We start from the raw sequence: 20,327 nt of genomic DNA, 5'->3' as shown, positions 1-20,327 counted from the left end.
TGTAGACCAGCATTCAGAGCCATATAGAGCGACTAGACGAACAACAATTCTGTAAAGACTTCAAATGGATTGGTATCCGACGATCGCAGAGAACACCAGCAGTATGCCGCCACTTCATCCAAGCCGTATTTACTTGTGCACGGACATCTGGAATAGTGTCGCACTCTGCGTTGACCAAATAACCAAAGAATAAATCCTGGCCATCTATTTGAATGGTTCCATCCATCTGCGGACCGCATTCCATGTATTCCGTTTTCTTGGTATTCATTTCGAAGTCCATTTGCTGGTCAATCATTACACTTCTGAAGCTGCTTTTGAATCTGTTGATGTTCCTCCGCAACCAATAGGACATCGTAAGCATATAGGAGAGGCTATGGGGGGGGGGGAAAGGGGGTGATGACTAGATATCGGAGGAGACTGTGTCTTTACACAATATGAAGAATAGTTGTGACAGGGTCGATTCCCTGGTGGACACCAACCCAAATGAGGAATGGGGGTGAAATTCCAGCAGTGCATCGGACGGCGCTGGTAGAGCTTTTATAAAGCAAATTTATCTAACAGACATACTCCTCGGGGAGTACAATGATAGTGTAAGGCCTCCTGAGAGGCCTGGTGCCGGTCTTTCGAGGATTTAACATCGTATAGGCGATCTACGCGCTTGCGAAGATGTTTTTTTGTTTTTTGTTTTTTTTTACAACTGGCTTTACGTCGCACCGACACAGATAGGTCTTATGGCGACGACGGGATAGGAAAGGTCTAGGAGTGGGAAGGAAGCGACCGTGGCCTTAATGAAGGTACAGCCCAAGCATTTGCCTGGTATGAAAATGGGAAACCACGGGAAACCATCTTCAGGGCTGCCGACAGTGGGGTTAGAACCCACTATCTTCCAGATGCAAGCTAACAGCTGCGCGGCCCTAACCGCACGGCCAACTCGCCCGGTAAGATGAGGTCCAACCTAAGATGAATTCTGATGCTGATGACGGCACAAACCCAGCCCCGAGTCAGCTGAATTAACAAGGTAATGAAAGTTGAAACCACCGGCCCCACCTGATAATGAACCCGAGACCCCTTGGACCAAAGGGCCAACCATTTTTCCATGGAACCGGAGAGCACCTAATAGACACTGATATTAAAAAGTTAAGACCTATTTACCAATATGAAAGGTGTGCATTAAATACACCCGTTCTTCTCCTTCTCCTTTTATCGTTTATCTAATTTTCTTTGCTTTACAGTTCTGTCAAGTTCTTCCCGTAACACCCATTTGCTTTAAGACGTTGAAACTATCACGTGAATCTGATTACCTCCATCGAACTAGTACTCTAGAAAAGAATACCGACTAAAAACTATACTGTGTAAAAACGTGTACGAGTAATAATGCAGCTAACTAAATTGGCTGTTCAATTGCATGATCTAAAATACTGCGGGTGAGAAAGAAAAGAGGGGAACCACCTAACACACATCTCTGCACAATATGAGATCATGCCCAACAACACAGTAGAGTATTTTACTTCTACAGTGGAAAGTATTTTATTTTAATTTCATTACTTTCCGTCTCTGTATTTGGCTGAAAAATACCCACGTTTTGAAGTAGATTCAGAATTCCATCCCAACTTCATAACGAAATGAGTCAAACATCTCTACGCGTAGGGACATATCCCCATAGTTGGCAACAAAGAGCTGTTGTTCAATTACTGTTTCACTATCGCAACATCCTCTTACTATCAAAAACTGAAGCAGGGAAGTCTACGAATATTTTTAGAACATCTCAAAAGATGTAGACATAGATGAAGCATCTGAAAGGAAATAAAGAACTTGCGTGCATTATAATGGACACCGGATCTGAAGGAGTAAAGTTCCTTTAAGATCTTATCTTTATAAACCATAAGTGAGTTAGTCTACAGAGACACCCCTCAATCACACCAACTGAGTTGAGAAATGTGTAGCAAAATAAATAGATCTCTATAAAAAATGGCATTCTTTGAATACAAAAAATAGACCGGGGCTGTGTTCAGGTCACGCCACAAGTTTGGGCGTAAAATACATAGCGCATGATAGGTCGAAATAAAGTATCTGGTCAGTATGTGTTTGAAATGTTCTTGTTGACGGTTTATTTCTTACGCATCCCCAAGACCACGATTTCACTTTCCACCACTTGGGCAGTATGTGCTCAGCCACCTTAACTTTTGAGAGGCCTTCTGACGCTCAACATTGGCGATTTTTGACTTTTTGTAATTCTGACAAGCCGCTCTATATTCTCAAATGCATTTTCGATCATTCTGTCGCGACTAACGACTCTCTTCTTTGCATCACCATTATCTAAAAATATTAACCATTTGAATTATTATTGCTGAATGTGTGTAAAACTCACTTAGACGAATCAAATGATACCTCACATGACCTTCTAACAGCCTGGAGTCCAGAATTTAGTACCTCAAAATGGCAGCACTATTGCATAAACAGATGACGTTACACCGGTCAAACTCTTGTTGCTAGATAAACTTGTCCTTATTATTTAAAATGACTATTGTTACATGTATTTTTTCAATTTGAAAACTTTCATTTTTTAACGATCGCCCGCACAGGCACAGTTACGGAAGTACAGACGTATTCTACGTCGAAATTGTTCAATTAAGCCAATCAGTTCAGCGTGAATTTCAAACTAGATGTTAGATGTTTATTGGGAACTACTAGAAGACTCTTCATTGACCTGCCATTCGCGTATCTTCTTATGTACTCCCAATTTCCATTCTACCAGGCGAGTTGGCCGTGCGGTTAGGAGCGCACAGCTGTGAGCTTGCATCCGGGAGCCCTGAAAATGGTTATCCGTGGTTTCGCATTTTTACAACAGGCAATTGCTGGGGCTGTACCTTAATTAAGGAAACGGTCGATTCCTTCCCATTCCCAGGCCTTTCCTGTCCCATCGTCGCCATAAGACCTATCTGTATCGGTGCAACGTAAAGCAACTAGCAAAAAAAAAAAAAAGTCCATTGTAAATCCTTGAACGATTTCTTATAAGAATGTTCATATAAAATTATTTTAGCTTAGCCTGTATTAAAAATATCTCATGAAGCCAGTTGATTCAGTTTAGACAGCCTGATTGATTCTTTCTCTGTCCAACCCTTGTCCCTTTCCATTACGGTGTCGAGTATGATGAGATGAATCTGTCGTGGCGTGTTTTATGACTGGATGCCCTTCCTGACGTAAACCTCGTCAGTGAAGTTAATGAGATGAAATGAATGACATGATATATGGTAGTAGGAAGGGAGAGGGTGAAACCCGGTGCCGGCACATAGCCTACTCCTGTCGAATAGCACCAAGGGGTCTGCTCAAGGCTTAACGTCCCCATTCGACGGACGAATCACCATCAACAGCGCCATATGCCCTCACTCCATAAGAGCACTGCGGAGAGGTTTGGTATTTAATCCAGGCTTTTGGCACGCAATCTAGTGATTATAAATTGTATACCACCACCTCCCCTACCCTACCGCCCAACATTCTGATGGTGAACATTTTTCCGACCGACGGGACTCGAACTGGCTAACCACGGTGTCGAACAGTTAGACTTTAACGCCTAATGATCATGGCTACCAGGCGGACTATTCTTGTAACAATAATGCTTTTTTTTAAATGTTACTCTTTACTAAAAGGATGAACTAATGAAAATATACAATCCGAACACTAACTCAAATTCTAAACAGAAGATCGAATTCCAGAACTCATAAAAAGTTGAAAATGAAATCATTTGAAATTTCCCACCAGAATTAAGCAGACTTCTCCAAAATCCTAATTCCCTCGGTTTCTACATTTTCTAGAACAGCTATTAAGTGAGAACTTCCACCAATTATAGTTGTCCGACTCGTTGGATGAACGGTCAGCGTACTGGCCTTCGGTTCAGAGGGTCCCGGGTTCGATTCCCGGCCGGGTCGGGGATTTTAACTTTAATTGGTTAATTCTAATTGCACGGGGGCTGGGTGTATGTGTTGTCTTCATCATCAATTCATCCTCATTACGACGCGCAGGTCGCCTACGGACGTCAAATAGAAAGACCTGCACCTGGCGAGCCGAACCCGTCCTGGGATATCCCGGCACTAAAAGCCATACGACATTTCATACCATTATAGTTCTTGCTACAAAAAAAAAAATCCTTGATTCCTTCAGCACGTTCTGTCATATACCGGTATCTAAAACTTGACCTTCTTTTCTACTGGTTTAACGTTTGCGCTGACATATCGAAGGTTTTAGGCGACGCAAGGATGGGATAACGATTGGGAAGGAAACGGCTGTGGACTCAGCATTTGCCTGGTAAAACACGGAAAGCCATCTTCAGGGCTCCCGACTGTGGCATTCGAACCCACTATCTCCCGAATGCAAGTTCACAGCTGCGCGACCCCAACCGTACAGCCAACTCACTCTGGTAGAAGCTTGACTATGTGCTTTTCAATATATAAATATAGAAATGAGCAGTTTCCTACTCAAGTCAACTTCAGTTAAAAATGGAAAATACCGGGCGAGCTGGCCGTGGGCGTAGAGGCGCGCGGCTGTGAGCTTGCATCCGGGAGATAGTAGGTTCGAATCCCACTATCGGCAGCCCTGAAAATGGTTTTCCGGGGTTTCCCATTTTCACACCAGGCACCTTAATTAAGGCCACGGCCGCTTCCTTCCAACTCCTAGGCCTTTCCTATCCCATCGTCGCCATAAGACCTATCTGTGTCGGCGCGACGTAAAACCCCTAGCACACACACAAAATGGAAAATATTACACTTTGACGCCAATGTTTTCTTTAAACTGAGCAACTTGATATTTAGGATACAATTACAATTTACACTCTCAGCTGGTACTTACGGAGTATACTCGCATATGTTATCAATATTTTGAGGACGAAAGGTAGGGGTACAGAAATATATTATTCATATTAATTAACCGAAGTGCTTATGAGCAAGAACGAAAACGGGCAAGACGTTAGCATTCAATGAAACTTCTTTTAAAGGGAAATAAATAAATATGCAATTAAATCCCTCCACATAGAAGGCAAAAGAAGGCCTATAAACTGTAGACGAGTCATAAATTAGAGACGTAATTACGCAACAGAACGTCTTCCAGCATACAGAAAATATCATCACTATTGGTAGCAGTTAGCATTGTATGCTTTCATCTTCCCTTCGCATATGCGTTTTTCTCTTGTTTGGCTTTTGCAAGACCGGTTTGCCCCGCCTCTCAACACGACTGTAGCCAATGAGAATGTGCAATGTCACAGCATCTTAAAGACAACTTCGCAATGGATTGACTGCGACAGTTTCCAAACAAGGTAACAATGATGAAAAGGCGTTCTTGTAAGCTTCGCCACAATGAACGTGAAAAAATAGAAAACCAATTTCACTGCTAAGGGCTCACATTATATTCTTTTTTTTTTTAAGGCAGAAATTCAATTTCGTTTCACTATGCAGGTACAAATAGACTATCACTTCCATCATCTTCCTACCACATAAGCTGCTCGGAAACTCACACCACACACGTCAGCTTCAAGGCAAGGAGTAAACAAGCCAGAAGCTCCCTCGGCAGTCCAGCGGAGGAATCTTCACGAAAAATAAGCTTTCACGTAAGACTTTCTAAACTTGTGACAGGTTTTAAAACCATACTAACTAATCGTTTGTCCCTTTACGCTCGCATTTTAACAGGTCAATATTTACACCTGAAGAGCTTAAAGTTATCAAGCAAATTCACTTTTTACTGGTTGTTTTGGAAGAATAACGGCTGGTTGGATTGATAGACGGATATTATTATTTTCGGAATTACTTATTTTGTAAGCAGGTACTTTATCTTATAATAACTGATAACAAGGAAATTACACAACAAATTACTGATGTTTAATAAGAGCTATTGAGTGTAATGACAAATTCTGTGACGTCACTTAACAATATTCCAGCACGACCTGCGTCGGAAGCTGACTACATTATTTTATGAAATCAATCTATGCCAATACCCTACTATTGATCTGGAAAGGAGTGCTTCAGGCCTTCTCGAGAATTATTCCTAAGTTTCCGAGATATTCCTAAAGAATAATGGGTAATGAAAGAAGAATCTCGCATCTCTCTCCATAATAATACTATAATTAATATTCTACCGCTTTTCACACAACAATGGGGTCGCAGGTGCGAACTGCACCTAACAATTGGATTTGTCCCCGTTTTACGACCGGATGCCCTCCCTGACGCCAACCCCATATGGAGGGATATAATCACTATTTGCGTGTTTCTGTGGTGGTTAGTAGTGTGGTGTGTTGTCTGATATGAAGTGAAGAGTGTTGTGAAAGACCAAGGACCCTCTAAACCTAAGGTCAATACGCTGGCCATTCAGCCAACGAGTGGGTATTATATGACGCCATCGCACGTGTTAGGATTAGATAATAGAATCTTCACTACCAGTCTAAACTTGCAGTTGCAAAATCAAACCATATAGGCTACCTACATAAATTATGTTCAAAATGTGGTAATAAGTCAACAAACTTAGGGCACACTTCCTATATGTGAAAGAATCTACTGTAAAATTTTCCACTAATGGCCCTATCAGCATAGGCCTACACATATCGTAAACAGCGACTTATGTTTTAATTAGATCACAGCTTTAGAACGAGTTTTTGTTCTGCACCGATCTTATACTGTAGTAGGCTATACTGTCAACCGATATCATTAAAGCGAATAATAGGAGGATAAAGTTTTGACTGTATTTTTGAGCTTTACATTAACATTATAACACTGACTCCTTTCGTGGCTCACACGATCACATTATGTCGGCTCTTCCTTCAGTTTCGGCAACTTCATTCGATGGGTATACTGAGCAAGGCAAATGTGGTGCAGGTTTCTCAGTTCTTCTTCTTCTTCTTCTTCTTCTATTCCTACAGCTTTTTCCCACGCATGTGGGGTCGCAGCTACGAACTGCGTCGCACATGTGGATTTGACCCTGTTTTACGGCCGGATACCCTTCCTGACGCCAACGCTATATGAGGGGATGTAATCACTATTGCTAGTTTCTGTGATGGATGGTAGTGTGGTATGTTGTCTGAATATGAAGAGGAGAAGCTATTAAAATCCCCTACCCGGCTGGGAATCGAACCCGGGACCCTCTGAATCGAAGGCCAGTACGCTGACCATGCAGCCAACGAGTCAGACGTGCAGGTTTCTCAGTTGACAGGACAATCGTCTTACCAGATACTTTGCGCCAATATACAGGCAAGCAGTTTTATCGGAGATACGTGACAGCTGAAAAGGCAAATCACATCACAACAAACAACGGCCAATGTAATCTATTTGTTGATCAGTTTTATTAGCTTTCGATATTGTAGGCCTTCACATGTAGTTTTCTTCCGATTCTAGCACATTAGAGCATCTAATGTAAAGGCAGGCCCTTTCTTCTTTCATGACTTTCTTTTGTCTTATTCCTCAAGCGATCGCTCCTTTTTTTATTTTTTCTCATTTTTATCATATTCACAACTTCCCTTGTCTACACGGACCGATTACACAAGGTTTTACATCTTAAGATAACCATGTGGCCCAGGTTCGATTCTCGGCTCTGCCACGAAATTTGAAAAGTGGTACGAGGGCTGGAACGGGGTCCACTCAGCCTCGGGAGGTCAAATGAGTAGAGGGGGATTCGATTCCCACCTCAGCCATCCTGGAAGTGGTTTTCCGTGGTTTCCCACTTCTCCGCAAGGCAAATGCCGCGATGGTAACTAACTTAAGCCCATGGCAGCTTCATTTCCTTTTCCTTGTCTATCCCTTCCAATCTTCTCATCCCCCCGCAAGGCCCCTGTTCAGCATAACAGGTGAGGCCGCCTGGGCGAGGTACTGGTCATCCACCCCAGTGTATCCCCAGACCCAGAGTCTGAAGCTTCAGGACACTTCCCTTGAAGCGGTAGAGGTGGGATCCCTCGCTGAGTCCGAGGGAAAACAGAACCTGGAGGGTAAACTGATAAAGAAGAAAAAGAAGAAAATAACCATGACAAAAACCATCGCCAGTTAACACGATTAAGCAATATTTCCATGTCAGAAATGCTCGGCATTGATATGGACTTAGCAACAAAAGTATAAATTCATGAATTATATTACCAAAGGCAGTATGGTAAATCTGTATAAGGAATAAAAGTTTTGGAACTTTCATTAAATCCCATTCACTCATTTCTCGTAGTTATGTGTTAATATGGGCTTAGCAACAAAAATAGAATTTCATGAATATCTCTGTTATCATAGCCGGTACGGTAAAAATGTATAAGGCATAAATGATCGGAAATTTAATTCTATATAACTTAAATTATATAGTATTTATCGTTAGAACCACTAATAACATAAATATTTGAGAATTACATTTTAATAATGTTAGTTGCTTTACGGCCAACTAACGGCTTTTACGGTTTTCGGAGACGCCGAGGTGCCGGAATTTAGTCCCGCAGGAATTCTTTTACGTGCCAATAAATCTGACGTATTTGAGCACCTTCAAATACCACCGGACTGAGCCAGGATCAAACCTGTCAAGCTGGGGTCAGAAGGCCAGCGCCTCAACCGTCTCAGCCACTCAGCCCGGCGAGAATTACATTTTATGCCTTCCCCTACACTGCCATTTCACTCAGCGTGAATAAAATTATTTATAGTCTAGATTGTAGTTCCTCATTCCCCCGACTTTACATACCAATCTTCACTAAATTCCCTTCAGCCATTTTCTCGTGATGCCCGTACAGACAGACAGACAGACAGACAGACAGACAGACAGACAGACAGACAGACAGACAGGAGGTGACGGAAAAAAAGTGCATGCCCTTATTACCGTGGACACGACCGATGCAGAAATACCATCATTTTTAAATTCTAAGCAATGTACAGACAAAACTTTTATTTTATATACATAGATCTTATTGGCTTTACGTCCCACTAACTACTTTTACGGTTTTCGGAGACGACAAGGTGTCGGAATTTTGTCCCGCAAGAATTATTTTACGTGCCAGTAAATCTACCAATACGAGGCTGCCGTACGTATTTGAGCACCTTCAAATACCACCGGACTGAACCAGGATCGAACCTGCCAAGTTGGGGTCAGAAGGCCAGCACCTCAACCGCCTGAGCCACTCAACCCGGCTATCTCAAGTGTCTTCTGTCATTTTCATTCCCGTAATGCTCCATAATACTTTTGTTGGTATGGACAGTCTCCGTAAGCTGGCACGTTCTCACATGATGGTTTCAGTTGGCGCCGCATCCTCACAACCGGATATTGGGCAAGAGTTGGCTAAGTAGATCAGGTTTTATTCTACTTCCTTGTCAAATAAAGAGTTATAACGATGTTACAACTACCTCACAGCAAACCGAGGTGTGGAATAACTTAACTCACGTGCCAAATATAAACCCATTTTCACTTTGATTATATTAAATGTCTCAGTCTACAGTAAATGGAAATATATACATATGGGTGAATCTTAAATAATTAGATAAACTTAGATTCTTGAGGTATTTCCTAAACTTAAACGAGTCATAGCGTTCAGAATACCTCCCCACGTACGTCCTTAGTAGCAGCTGCCTGGCGGAGGCGGTAAAGGCGTGCTCAGTTCACCCAGAAGGACGTGGGTTCAATTCCCCGTCGGGAAGTCGAAAGTTTAAGACACAAGATTTCCACTTTCGTAGGTGCATATGGGACTGAGGATCACTCAGCCTACAGCACAGATGAGCACCAGTTTGATTCCTGGGGACAGAGGCAGCCGGGCGTAGAGCTAACCACTCTACCCCAGCAAGTGCCCCTCTAAGGGCCTTCATGACTTGGACGGAGATGACTTTGCTCTCGCTTGCTTGCTTCGTCCTTAGTACTATCTTTCCTAGCCTGGCCTTCCTTAGATTTTCTTTCCGATATTCCTCTGATAATAGTACACAACTTTGCTCTTCTCCTTAGTTTCTCCCATTCTTTTTAACAGATTAATTACAGTGAAGTTCAGGTTCTTTTTTTTTTTAAGTTTACATAGCTTTTTCCCATTTATATATTCTTAGCTGCTTTTTACTGTCTCTTTGCAGTAAATTTAGTACTCAGTAATTGATCGAATACCAAGATACTTCCGTAAGACATTAGTCCAGAAAAGCATTCATGTTCGACTGCATTTTCGAAATGGCACTTCCACAGACTAATTGAGGAGTCAACGACGATGCCACTGAGCAACTGCACAGATGAGACAAGGAATTTGGTACATATAGCCGTAGAACGCTTCAAGTCAATAAAAAAAGTCCACTTTAACATTCCACATCGAGTATGGCTATTAATTTTTTTTTTTTTTTTTGCTAAGTTACTTGCTTTACGTCGCACCGACACAGATATGTCTTATTGCGACGATGGGATAGAAAAGGCCTAGGAAGTGGAAGGAAGCGGCCGTGGCCTTAATTAAGGTACAGCCCCGGCATTTGCCTGGTATGAAAATGGGAAACCACGGAAAACCATCTTCAGGGCTGCCGAGAGTGAGGCTCGAACCCACTATCTCCCGACTACTGGATACTGGCCGCGCTTAAGCGACTGCAGCTATCGAGCTCGGTAATTTATTTATTTATTCAAACCACAAAATGCTGTTAGAATGAAACCATTCAATATACAGATTGTTTTCCGTGGATTCCCATTGTCACACCAGGCAAATTCTGGGGCTGTGCCTTAATTAAGGCATCCTTGTCATCCTTGATTGTCATCCTTGCATCGCCGAAAAAGCTTCGATGTGACAGTGCAATGTTAAACCACTAACAAAAAATTCATAATTTCCTCACAGTAGTCTTGAAACAGAAAGAGTTTCATTCAGTTTCTTTTCCATTAAATATCGAAGGAGTGTAAAATATTTCACTTCAGTGTCCTATTTTGTATGGCGGTGTATGTCATTGTGTTACGAAGGCGTAATTATGTTATTTATAAGCAAATGTATTCCCCCAGTGATTTATGTCTTTTCCTTTATATGTAGAGGCGCAGAGATTCGTCACAGTCATCATAACAATTCACTGAAATTGTATCTATGTTCGATTGTTTCATAAAACGGGTATTATGGCCGAATGAACATTCACAAGAATAATAACTAGTCAATTGGAAATTCTAGCACAGGCACATTTGTATAATAAGTTACGAGCATATAGTCAACTGTCACAACCCAGTAGAACTAAATTAATATCTCCCCCGATATAAAGCCGAATTAAAATAAACCAAGATAAAAGCATGAAAGGGGAGTGGTGACTTATCGGTATCATAAAAAAAGAACACTATAAAATCGTATTCTTAAATGCATCCATCTCCAGGTTGTAATTTGTACGTGGAGGGGCCATATCATTCTGTTTTATGAGGGCTGGAATAACGAAAGGGCACTGAAATGGTGTTAGACTAGGAAAACTTGAAAAATCTGTGACGTATACCATCACATCCTTTTCAATAATGCCGCTATAAAACCATGGGTACTAATCTCGGATGCGTGCGGTGGACAGGATCGAAACTCTGCATTTTCTTCAACGTGTCTGTATGCTGTAAATGTCCTGGATATTCCTCAAATTCATCATCTATTCTTCGAACAGGGACACTCCCAAGTAGAATGTGATTCTGTGCATGCCCAAACTGAGATTGCAAGTAAGAACACTCAAATTTATCATCCATCAGGATGGTACACAACGGTTAGGCTGGCTTCTAAAAACAAGAAGTACAGTGTAAGAGAAATGGACCAATCGAATATGTACGATTTTAAGTCAGTAACTCGATAAATGTTTGAAAATACAAAGACAGATACTGATGTGATCAGGTGCGATGGATGAGTATCGTTTGGTTTCAGTATAGGAAAAGGATCCATTTGACGCATATTTCAAATATTATAATAAAAATAACTTCCACGCTTCGAAGAAAAAAAAAGCGCAAGCACTTCAGCTCGGAGGGCATTGAGCTGAACAGGTCTACCACGGACCACTGAAAATTCAGAAAGAAAAGTCACACGACCTGCTAGAGCTTTGCAGATCAGGTGGCATAAGGCAGCATTACCACCCTTTTTATGAATATCTTGCGGCGTCAGAGACATAACATCAGCAAGGAGTTGATTTCAGTGAAGAAGATAACACTTAAATGAGACTGTACGTGGCAGATTTAACTTGACAGATTTTTAAACTATCAGTTGTAAGTCAGCGAAGCGATTCTCCTTAGAGTCAAAGAACATCAACCATGGCTAAATGGTTACCGTGTCGGCCTTTGGTCACAGGGGTCCCGGGATCGATTCCCGGCAGGGTCGGGAATTTTAACCGTCATTGCTTAATTTCGCTGGCACAGGGGCTGGGTGTATGCGTTGTCTTCATCATAATTTAATCCTCATCATGACGCGCAGGTCGCCTACGGGTGTCAAATCGAAAGACCTGCACCTGGCGAGCCGAACAGGTCCTCGGATACTCCCGGCAGTAAAAGCCATACGCCATTTCATGTAATCAGTATTTTTTAAATCCTTTAAAAATATGTTATTTACTAATAATTGTATGCAATAATATAAAGTTGCATATGTATTTATAAACTGTCTATTATTTTGTTAATAAAATTCACTTCGCCCTTTTGCTCCTCCTGAAAAACGGTCTTTAAAAATTAAACCATCGAAATAATGAACACAAAAGAATACTACATTCCCTGATGTAGGAGTTTAAAGCAAGGTGTTGTTTTACTAATTCCGGGTTCAATATCTGGCTCTTCCACGAACCTAAGACTGATTCCAGGTTCTCATCCTGGGTTTACGAAGTCTTGGGAGGACAACTGAGAAACTACGTAATCCGAAGAAGAGACGACTCTTCGTGGTGAACTGACTTTAAAACCAAAAGTAAGCACGTGACTATTGCTCAGCAGGACAAACAGAGGGAGAATATTCCTTGCATTATAAAACTGGCCTATTTTTGTGTTCAGCAACCTGGTAAAATGAGCTACCTATCAATACTATAGTTCTAGACTGGCCTTTGACCTTTCGTTCTTTAATTGTTTCCTCTGGCATTCCCATAATGTGTTCGGACAATCTGAGCTCCATTGTTTCTACTTGCCCAGATCAGCGATCTGCTAACATCTATTCCTTTTATCTCTACAGTTTGGATTTTGTCTCTTTTCGTTCTATGTTACTCCTCGGGAGTTTTAACCCTGCACTTGATTCTCGCAACCACAGTACAGTCTGCCGAGTAGTATGTACTGGTACAAAAGAGCTGTTTTATATTTTATTGGAATACCTGCCCCAGAGAACTAGGATGGAATTTTGTTACTTGCTCTATTCTTGTATTTCTCTGTTTTATCTCTTCAACGTCCGGCTCCATGGCTAAATGGTTAGCGTGCTGGCCTATGGTCACACGAGCCCTGGGTTCGATTCCCGGCAGGGCCGGGAATTTTAACCTTAATTGGTTAATTTCGTTAGCATGAGGGCTGGGTGTATGTGACGTCTTCATCATCACTTCATCCTCATCACGACGTGCACGTCACCTACGGGAGTCAAATCAAAAGACCTGCATCTGGCGAGCCGAACTTGTCCTCGGACACTCCCGGCACTAAACGCCATACGCCATTTCATTTCATCTCTTCAACTCTGAAAATTTACTGTCTTCGTATTTAAAGTTGTTGATTACCTCCTAGGATACTCCTTTACTCTCAACTATAATAATAATAATAACAATAATAATAATTTAATTGGCTTTACTGTTTTCGGAGACGCCTCGTCATATCTACCTTATATTCGCTAGTCATCATTATTGTCTGTCACTGAACTTTACTTAGTTGGGCCCAAAAATTGCTTTCATAATTCACTTACGTCCGATATAGGCCTATATTCTGCGTTACATTACATAATTTTCAAGTAATGCTGTTTTTATCTGGTCTGTTCGCTAAGGGACAGTAGTTAACTCACTACCACTGTATCGAAAATATTTCTAGTATTTCGATATCGGTGCCTCTCATAGTGCTATTTCTGTTAGTGAGCATTGATCGCTAAGGGACAGTAGTTAACTCACTACCACTGTATCGAAAATATTTCTAGTATTTCGACGTCGGTTACTCTCATAGTGATATTTCTGTTAGTGAGCACTGATCAATGTTCAGTTCTCTGCCCTTTGATAGTGACGATTATTATTATTATTATTATTATTATTATTATTATTATTATTATTAATAATTATTCAAGACAAATTAATACTATCATCTAAAAACGGCGTACTTGACGAACCAGTTAAACGAGCATACAAGCATATTTATTCGTTACCTGCTGAGTTGAACCAAACGTACCTAACATATCTTACTTCCCTATGAGAGAGAAATTACAGCGATTTGGATAACGTTTTAAAACGCACAAATGTGACATATTACACACAGGTAGCGAAAAACCAAGTATTGCAAAGAACTCATCTGTCCACATCTGATCGGCGACACTGATCAGAGCGCATCCAAATTAAATGACTGCATATTTTACCATCAGTGACAATCTAAAAAAATGATTTTGATATTTGTCACACTTAATCTACGAATATTAACCGGAATAGAAGTGTAATCGACTGAAGCAATGGAATTATTAGTTCTTAAATATCTAAATAATTTACAAGGTACATATAGGTTATAATCGCAACATCATATAAGATTTCATCAATTATAATGTAATATTTGACTCATATTTGCCACTAGTAATGATATTTACAGTGTGTTCTCAAGAAATTATATATATGAGATGTAAACTGATAGAAATAGGACAATAAATTCATATGCCTATATACATATAAACTAGCTGATGTACCCGTGCTTCGGTACGGGATTCTCAGAAAGACTGTGGTTTTCCTAACTGAAGTCAACATAGGTCATTACAAAGACGTCAGTAGGAATGTAGCAATTAAAAGCAATGTTATCATATAAAACACTTGATCAAATGAAAAGCCGCACAATTTCTCACTTTTAACGAACAGTACTACAGTGCCGATCTAACAGTCCAAAGTTCCAGAGCTGGAATGACCAGGCTGCAGACAGCCGTAAACACTCCTCTGCCCTTATTCCGTTAAATATGCACACTGCTCATTCCAGTCTGAGCCTCAGAGTAGTAGGGATTGAATAGCTCGAATGCTATGATGAACCAGTAGTATCAGAAAATTTATGAACCGGAGGAATGGCATGCTAAAGGAGAAAGTTATCTAACTCCCCAGATACTTCCCGCCAATACTCAGGCAGGCTGTTACACTCGGTACGACCGGGAGAGTTGGCGTGTGCTTAAGGGCGCTCAGCTGTGAGCTTGCATCCGGGAGATAGTGGATTCGAACTCCACTGTCGGCAGCCCAGAAGATGGTATTCCGTTTGCTTCCCTTTTTCACACCACGAAAATGCTGGGGCTGTACCTTAATTAACGTCAAGGCCGATTCCTTCACACTCTTAGCCCTTTCCTATCCCATCGTCGCCATAAGACCTATGTGTTTCATTGAGATGTAAAGCAAATTGAAAAAAAAATACTGTTCGCAGCAGTAATCCAATCTATCGGAGATGAGTGGCAACAGAAGACACAAAGCACATCACAACAAACGACGGTCAATGCAATGTTATTCTTTATCAATTTTATGAGCTTTCTATATTGTAGGCCTTCACATTTAGTTTTCTTTCGACTCTGTGGTATCAGGACGTCTTAAAAAATATAGCGTAGACTGTAGTCCATTATTCTCCGGCTTTACATACCGATTTTCATTAAACTCTGTTTACCAATCTTCTTGTGACCCGGCGCTGATATAGACATAGTAACAAAAATCCAAATTCCTGAATATCTCTGTGATCATAGCCAGTATGGTAACAATGTATAAGACATAAATGATAGGACATTTAATACTATATAACTTTAGTTATGTAGTATTTATCGATACGACCACTAATAACAAATATTTGAGAATTAAATTTTTGGCCTTCCCCTAAACTACCATTTCACTCAGCGTGAATAAAATTATTTATGTCCGAGATTATAGCGACTTACTTCCCGGCTTTGCCTACCGATTTTCATTAAGATACGGCCACTAATAATATAAATATTTGAGAATTAAATGTTAGGCATTCGCCTAAACTACCATTTCACTCAGCGTGAATAAAATTATTTATGGCCTAGATTATAGCGACTTAATTCCCGACCATGCATACCGATTTTCATTAAATTCTCTTCAGCTGCTTTCTCGTGATGCGTATACATACATACATACATACATACATACATACATACATACATACATACATACATACATACATACATACATACATACATACATACATACAGATATTATGGAAAATTAAAAAATGGATTTCATTGTTACTGCGGACATGACTGATACAGAAATACCATCCTTTTTAAATTCTGAGCAATGTACAGACAAAACTCTTATTTTATATATATAGATTTAATTTGAAATACTGAGGTGTTAAACTTGAAATTAGTCTGCCTGGTAAGAACTATTATAATAACTGAAATAGTAATATTAATAATGTACCTTGTTCAGATTCTGCGTACGATGGCTCGACTTGCGTGATGACTTGGAAAACTTCCCCGATGTCGGTCTGCAGATCTTTGCCTTCGGAGCGTCGTTGCAGCTGATGCAATTGCTCCATCTGTAGGTGTTTCATGGAGCGGACGTGTTGCAGGAGTTGAAGCTTGGCGCGACTTGAGAAGCCGCACAGTGCACAATGATAAATGCGCACGTCACTGGCTACACCCTCACTCTCCCTAAGGTGCATGAAAAGCATACAACTCGCCTCGTGGCGCTGTCCCGCGGCATGTAACTGCAACTTGTGCGCCGAATTGGTATAATAATCGCACGCATGGCACCGCACTTGTATCCCAGCCGGTGATGATACGTATTTCAACTTCCACTCGTTCCGAGGTCCACCTTCCTTCACATGGTTCACATGTTGAAGTCGCTGCAAGTGTTTATCCGTTTTGCAATGAAGTTGGAAATTTGCTTTCAAATTAGTCTTATATGTACACAACTTACATACGTAATGGCCAGCGACAACTGCAAGGATCTCTTGTTCCCGAATCTTCGTTCGGTCCGCTGATAAATGATGAGACAATGCCTCGAGAGAGTCTGTAGAGAACACGTTGCAAACGCAACAGTGAAACAGATGAGTAGGATTGGGGTCTGCTGGCTCTGGTGGAGGCTCCATGGTTTCAGGATTAAGACCCATATCCATGTGAGGCGCTAATTCCGGTGGTATATGCGGCGGAAGCTGACCACCCGTCATCATCTGAATCAGAAGGGCCTGGTTGTATGCCATGTCGGCTAAAGCAGCTTCAGTATGTGGAGGAGGCTTGTCGCCAGGAAGTGTCAGTCCAGGATGGAAATGTAAAAGAGACTCAAAGCTAAGCTGCTGCTGATGATGTTGCGATTGTTGCTGTTGCTGATGATGCTGATGCAACGCACTCAGCGTCTGCATGTGTTTGACATTCTGTTGCAGCACCATCATATTATGAGTATGTTTTTCACTGGTCATGTGAATGCGCAAATTACGCGCCACATTCGTCTCGTAGTTACATACGTCGCATCGAAAGGTAGGCTTCGGTTTTTGACTCTGAATACCACTACTCAAAGGGGTGTGATGGTGCGTGTGATGATGTGAGGGATGATGATGCGCACCCACAGGTGTTCCCGCACCAGGACTGACCAAACCTGCTTTGCTGTGGTGTTGTGATGAAGGTGGGGTCTGGTGTTGGATGCCAGGCCCAGAGATCGCTCCCTCCGTGTTAGGAACACCACCGTTTTGAAGCTCTTGCATATTATTTAAATGTTTGTCTGATTGCATATGAATACTGAGATTACCTTTGGTCGTCGTGGAGTAATTACACACCTCACACCGGTACGGCTTGTAGCCACAGGTATAGGTCTCACCGCGTGCCAGCCTCGGGTGCGGCTGTCCCGCGATGCAGTAGATACAAGACGTTTCGGTCTCAGGATGTTTCTCCTTCATGTGAATCTCCAGTGTCTCCTGGTACTTGTAATGCCAGTTGCACTTGGGGCACTTGAGGGTCTTGCACGAATTTCGGGAGTGCATGCCGGCCAAAGGACCACCCACGCCTCCCAACCGAGAGGAACTGAGAATGAGCTCGCACTTAGTGCACTCCACGCCGCTGGGCCGACCGCCCATGTGGTCCGGACAGACACCGATCGTTGTACCTGTCAGGAAGTTGGGTGGTGGCTGAGGATACGGCATAGAGTTTGCTCCCGTCGTCGCTGCGTTGGATAGTAGCGGACTCAACGTTGAGCCAGGCGAAGGACTCGCTCCCGGAGAAACGCTGCTCCGGCCATTATTGCCAGACGACGCTGCAGATGCAGAAATAGGACTTTTTCGCGTTAGGTCCACCACACTGTTCAATCCGACGCCCATCATTCTATTATTGTGATTATTATTAATATTATTACTACTAGAACTACCGTTTTGAGGTAGGGAGACCGAAGTCTCAGGAACATATTGATTGTGGACGTTGGATTGCCCCAAAGGAGAAGCGTTGATGTCCTGCGATTGGCGGCGGTGAACTACTAAACTCTCCGCCTCTAAGTGTCCTCTTGCACTATGATTATTATCACCACTTGTCTTTTTAATCTCACTACACTCTGACGACATTATGTCACTCACACCACTACGAGGAGAGTTGGCCTCCAGCCCGCTTACATCACCGCCACTGTCAACCCCGGAACTGTACAAGAGTTTCTGGTCCTTAGGAACAAGCTGACCCGTGACAGTGATGCTAGGAGCGGAGGCCGAGGAGGAGCTTACGGCCGTACTGTACGGCGTGGACCCTGCATGACTCACAGCCGCACCGCCATCGCGTCTTGTAGTCGCGTCGAAACCGCCGGTTACGGGGTTCAGCGGTTCTAGGAACGACACGAGCGGCTCCTTTTCCTTGCCCACGCACTGGATGATTGCAGAAGCGTTCTTATGCCCTAAGATATCCTTTTCATCTTCTAAAAGAGCCACATTATGATCACCCATAGCATGCGCAACAAACGATTTTGCAAAACCAAACGAAAGTTTACATATAAAACACATAAGAATGGGTTTTACAGGAACTGAGGAACAATCTTTACCACTGTACTTTTCACTCTTCTTCTGATCCTTCTTTTCTCTGCCCATACTTTTAACGTCGAGATCATCATCTCCGACACCAATGTCTCCCTCCCCAGGCTTTCCCTCCTCGTTATCACCAGACTTATTATCACGAACAGTGTAAACCCTGTAACTATGCATAATCGGTACTTCAGGAACTATTTTCTTGTCTTGCAAGATACTGTTGGCGTAGGCCGCCGTACTCCCGTAGAGAGCGTTATAGAGGGAAGGATTTCGAGACACATAGAAGGCGTTGGCGATTTGAGGAAACACTTGGAACTGCGAAATATTAACGCCTCGACCGTCCACGATGCATCCATCACCAATAATCTCCGGTAAGTCCACAAGACTCGTCGCATCTTCCTCACTAAGTTCACTATCCTCAATAATATAGGCCGAGCCATCAGGATTGTAGATGATTTTTCCATCAAATTTCTCAACATCGCTCGTGCCACACGAATCCTCTGCGTCCACTTGAAAAGACGAGTTACGCAAGCTGCCCTTCCCACCTTTTATCTTGTTATTTCTAGCCATAGTGGGTCCACCCCCGCAGGCCTGCTTATCCTCGCGCTCGTCTTCCGAACAACCTTGAGACGACACGTCGTCATCCATTGCCACTTCCGCAATAGCTGTTGTCCTCAACGATTCTAATGCCTCATCTTCAGTTATTCTCGTCATACTGACAGCACCTTCGTGCAGGAACTTGCTTGCGGATGGAGGCGAAGTGATCCGACGTTCGTCTTCTTCCCTACCACCTGCGATGACAGCTGCTGGTGGTGATGCCGATGCCTCTTCCTCAGGACTCATATCTTCTGCGTCCAATTCACCCTCCCTCTTGCGCTTACGTTTCCGGCGGCTCTGCAACGTACCACTGAGGCCGCCCCCGCCAGCCTGCAGGTCCTCCTCGTCTAGCGGCGCCCCGGGGGTGGGGGTGGGCATGACGACCGACGCTTCGATAGTCGCTGCTCTGCGTCAACCATCACATGCTGACACACTCGCGGGCTCCAATCTGCAACATCATCGAAAGAAATAATTAGTGGAAAGTATTTAAATTTGCTTCCAGCAGAATCTGATGTAACTTGCTATGCACATATCACAGAAAACATACACATACAAAGAAAGTACTTCAAGATACTCTACAGGCACAGACATATTTCACGTATCTTACCAATAATTAATTTAATATTTTATTATTTTCGATATTAGTCAAAGGCATTTATGTTGATAATTGGGCT

General features: G+C 42.4%; 1 protein-coding gene across 1 annotated transcript in view; it reads right to left on the bottom strand.

Moving 5' to 3' along the window:
• Positions 1-20,031, bottom strand: part of zfh2 (Zn finger homeodomain 2) — a 381,104-nt gene extending 361,073 nt beyond the window's left edge. Inside the window, exons 1-2 of the mRNA XM_068225879.1 lie at positions 18,727-20,031; positions 16,482-18,588 (exon numbers count right to left, since the gene is read on the bottom strand). Of these exons, the coding sequence (XP_068081980.1) occupies positions 16,482-18,588; positions 18,727-20,031 (3,412 nt within the window). The remainder of the gene's footprint in view (positions 1-16,481; positions 18,589-18,726) is intronic.
• Between the last annotated feature and the right edge of the window lie 296 nt (positions 20,032-20,327).

This window comes from Anabrus simplex, chromosome 1 (assembly GCF_040414725.1).
Source record: "Anabrus simplex isolate iqAnaSimp1 chromosome 1, ASM4041472v1, whole genome shotgun sequence".
NCBI classification, from domain to species: Eukaryota; Metazoa; Arthropoda; class Insecta; order Orthoptera; family Tettigoniidae; genus Anabrus; species Anabrus simplex.
This window is presented reverse-complemented; position numbering and strand designations above follow the sequence as displayed.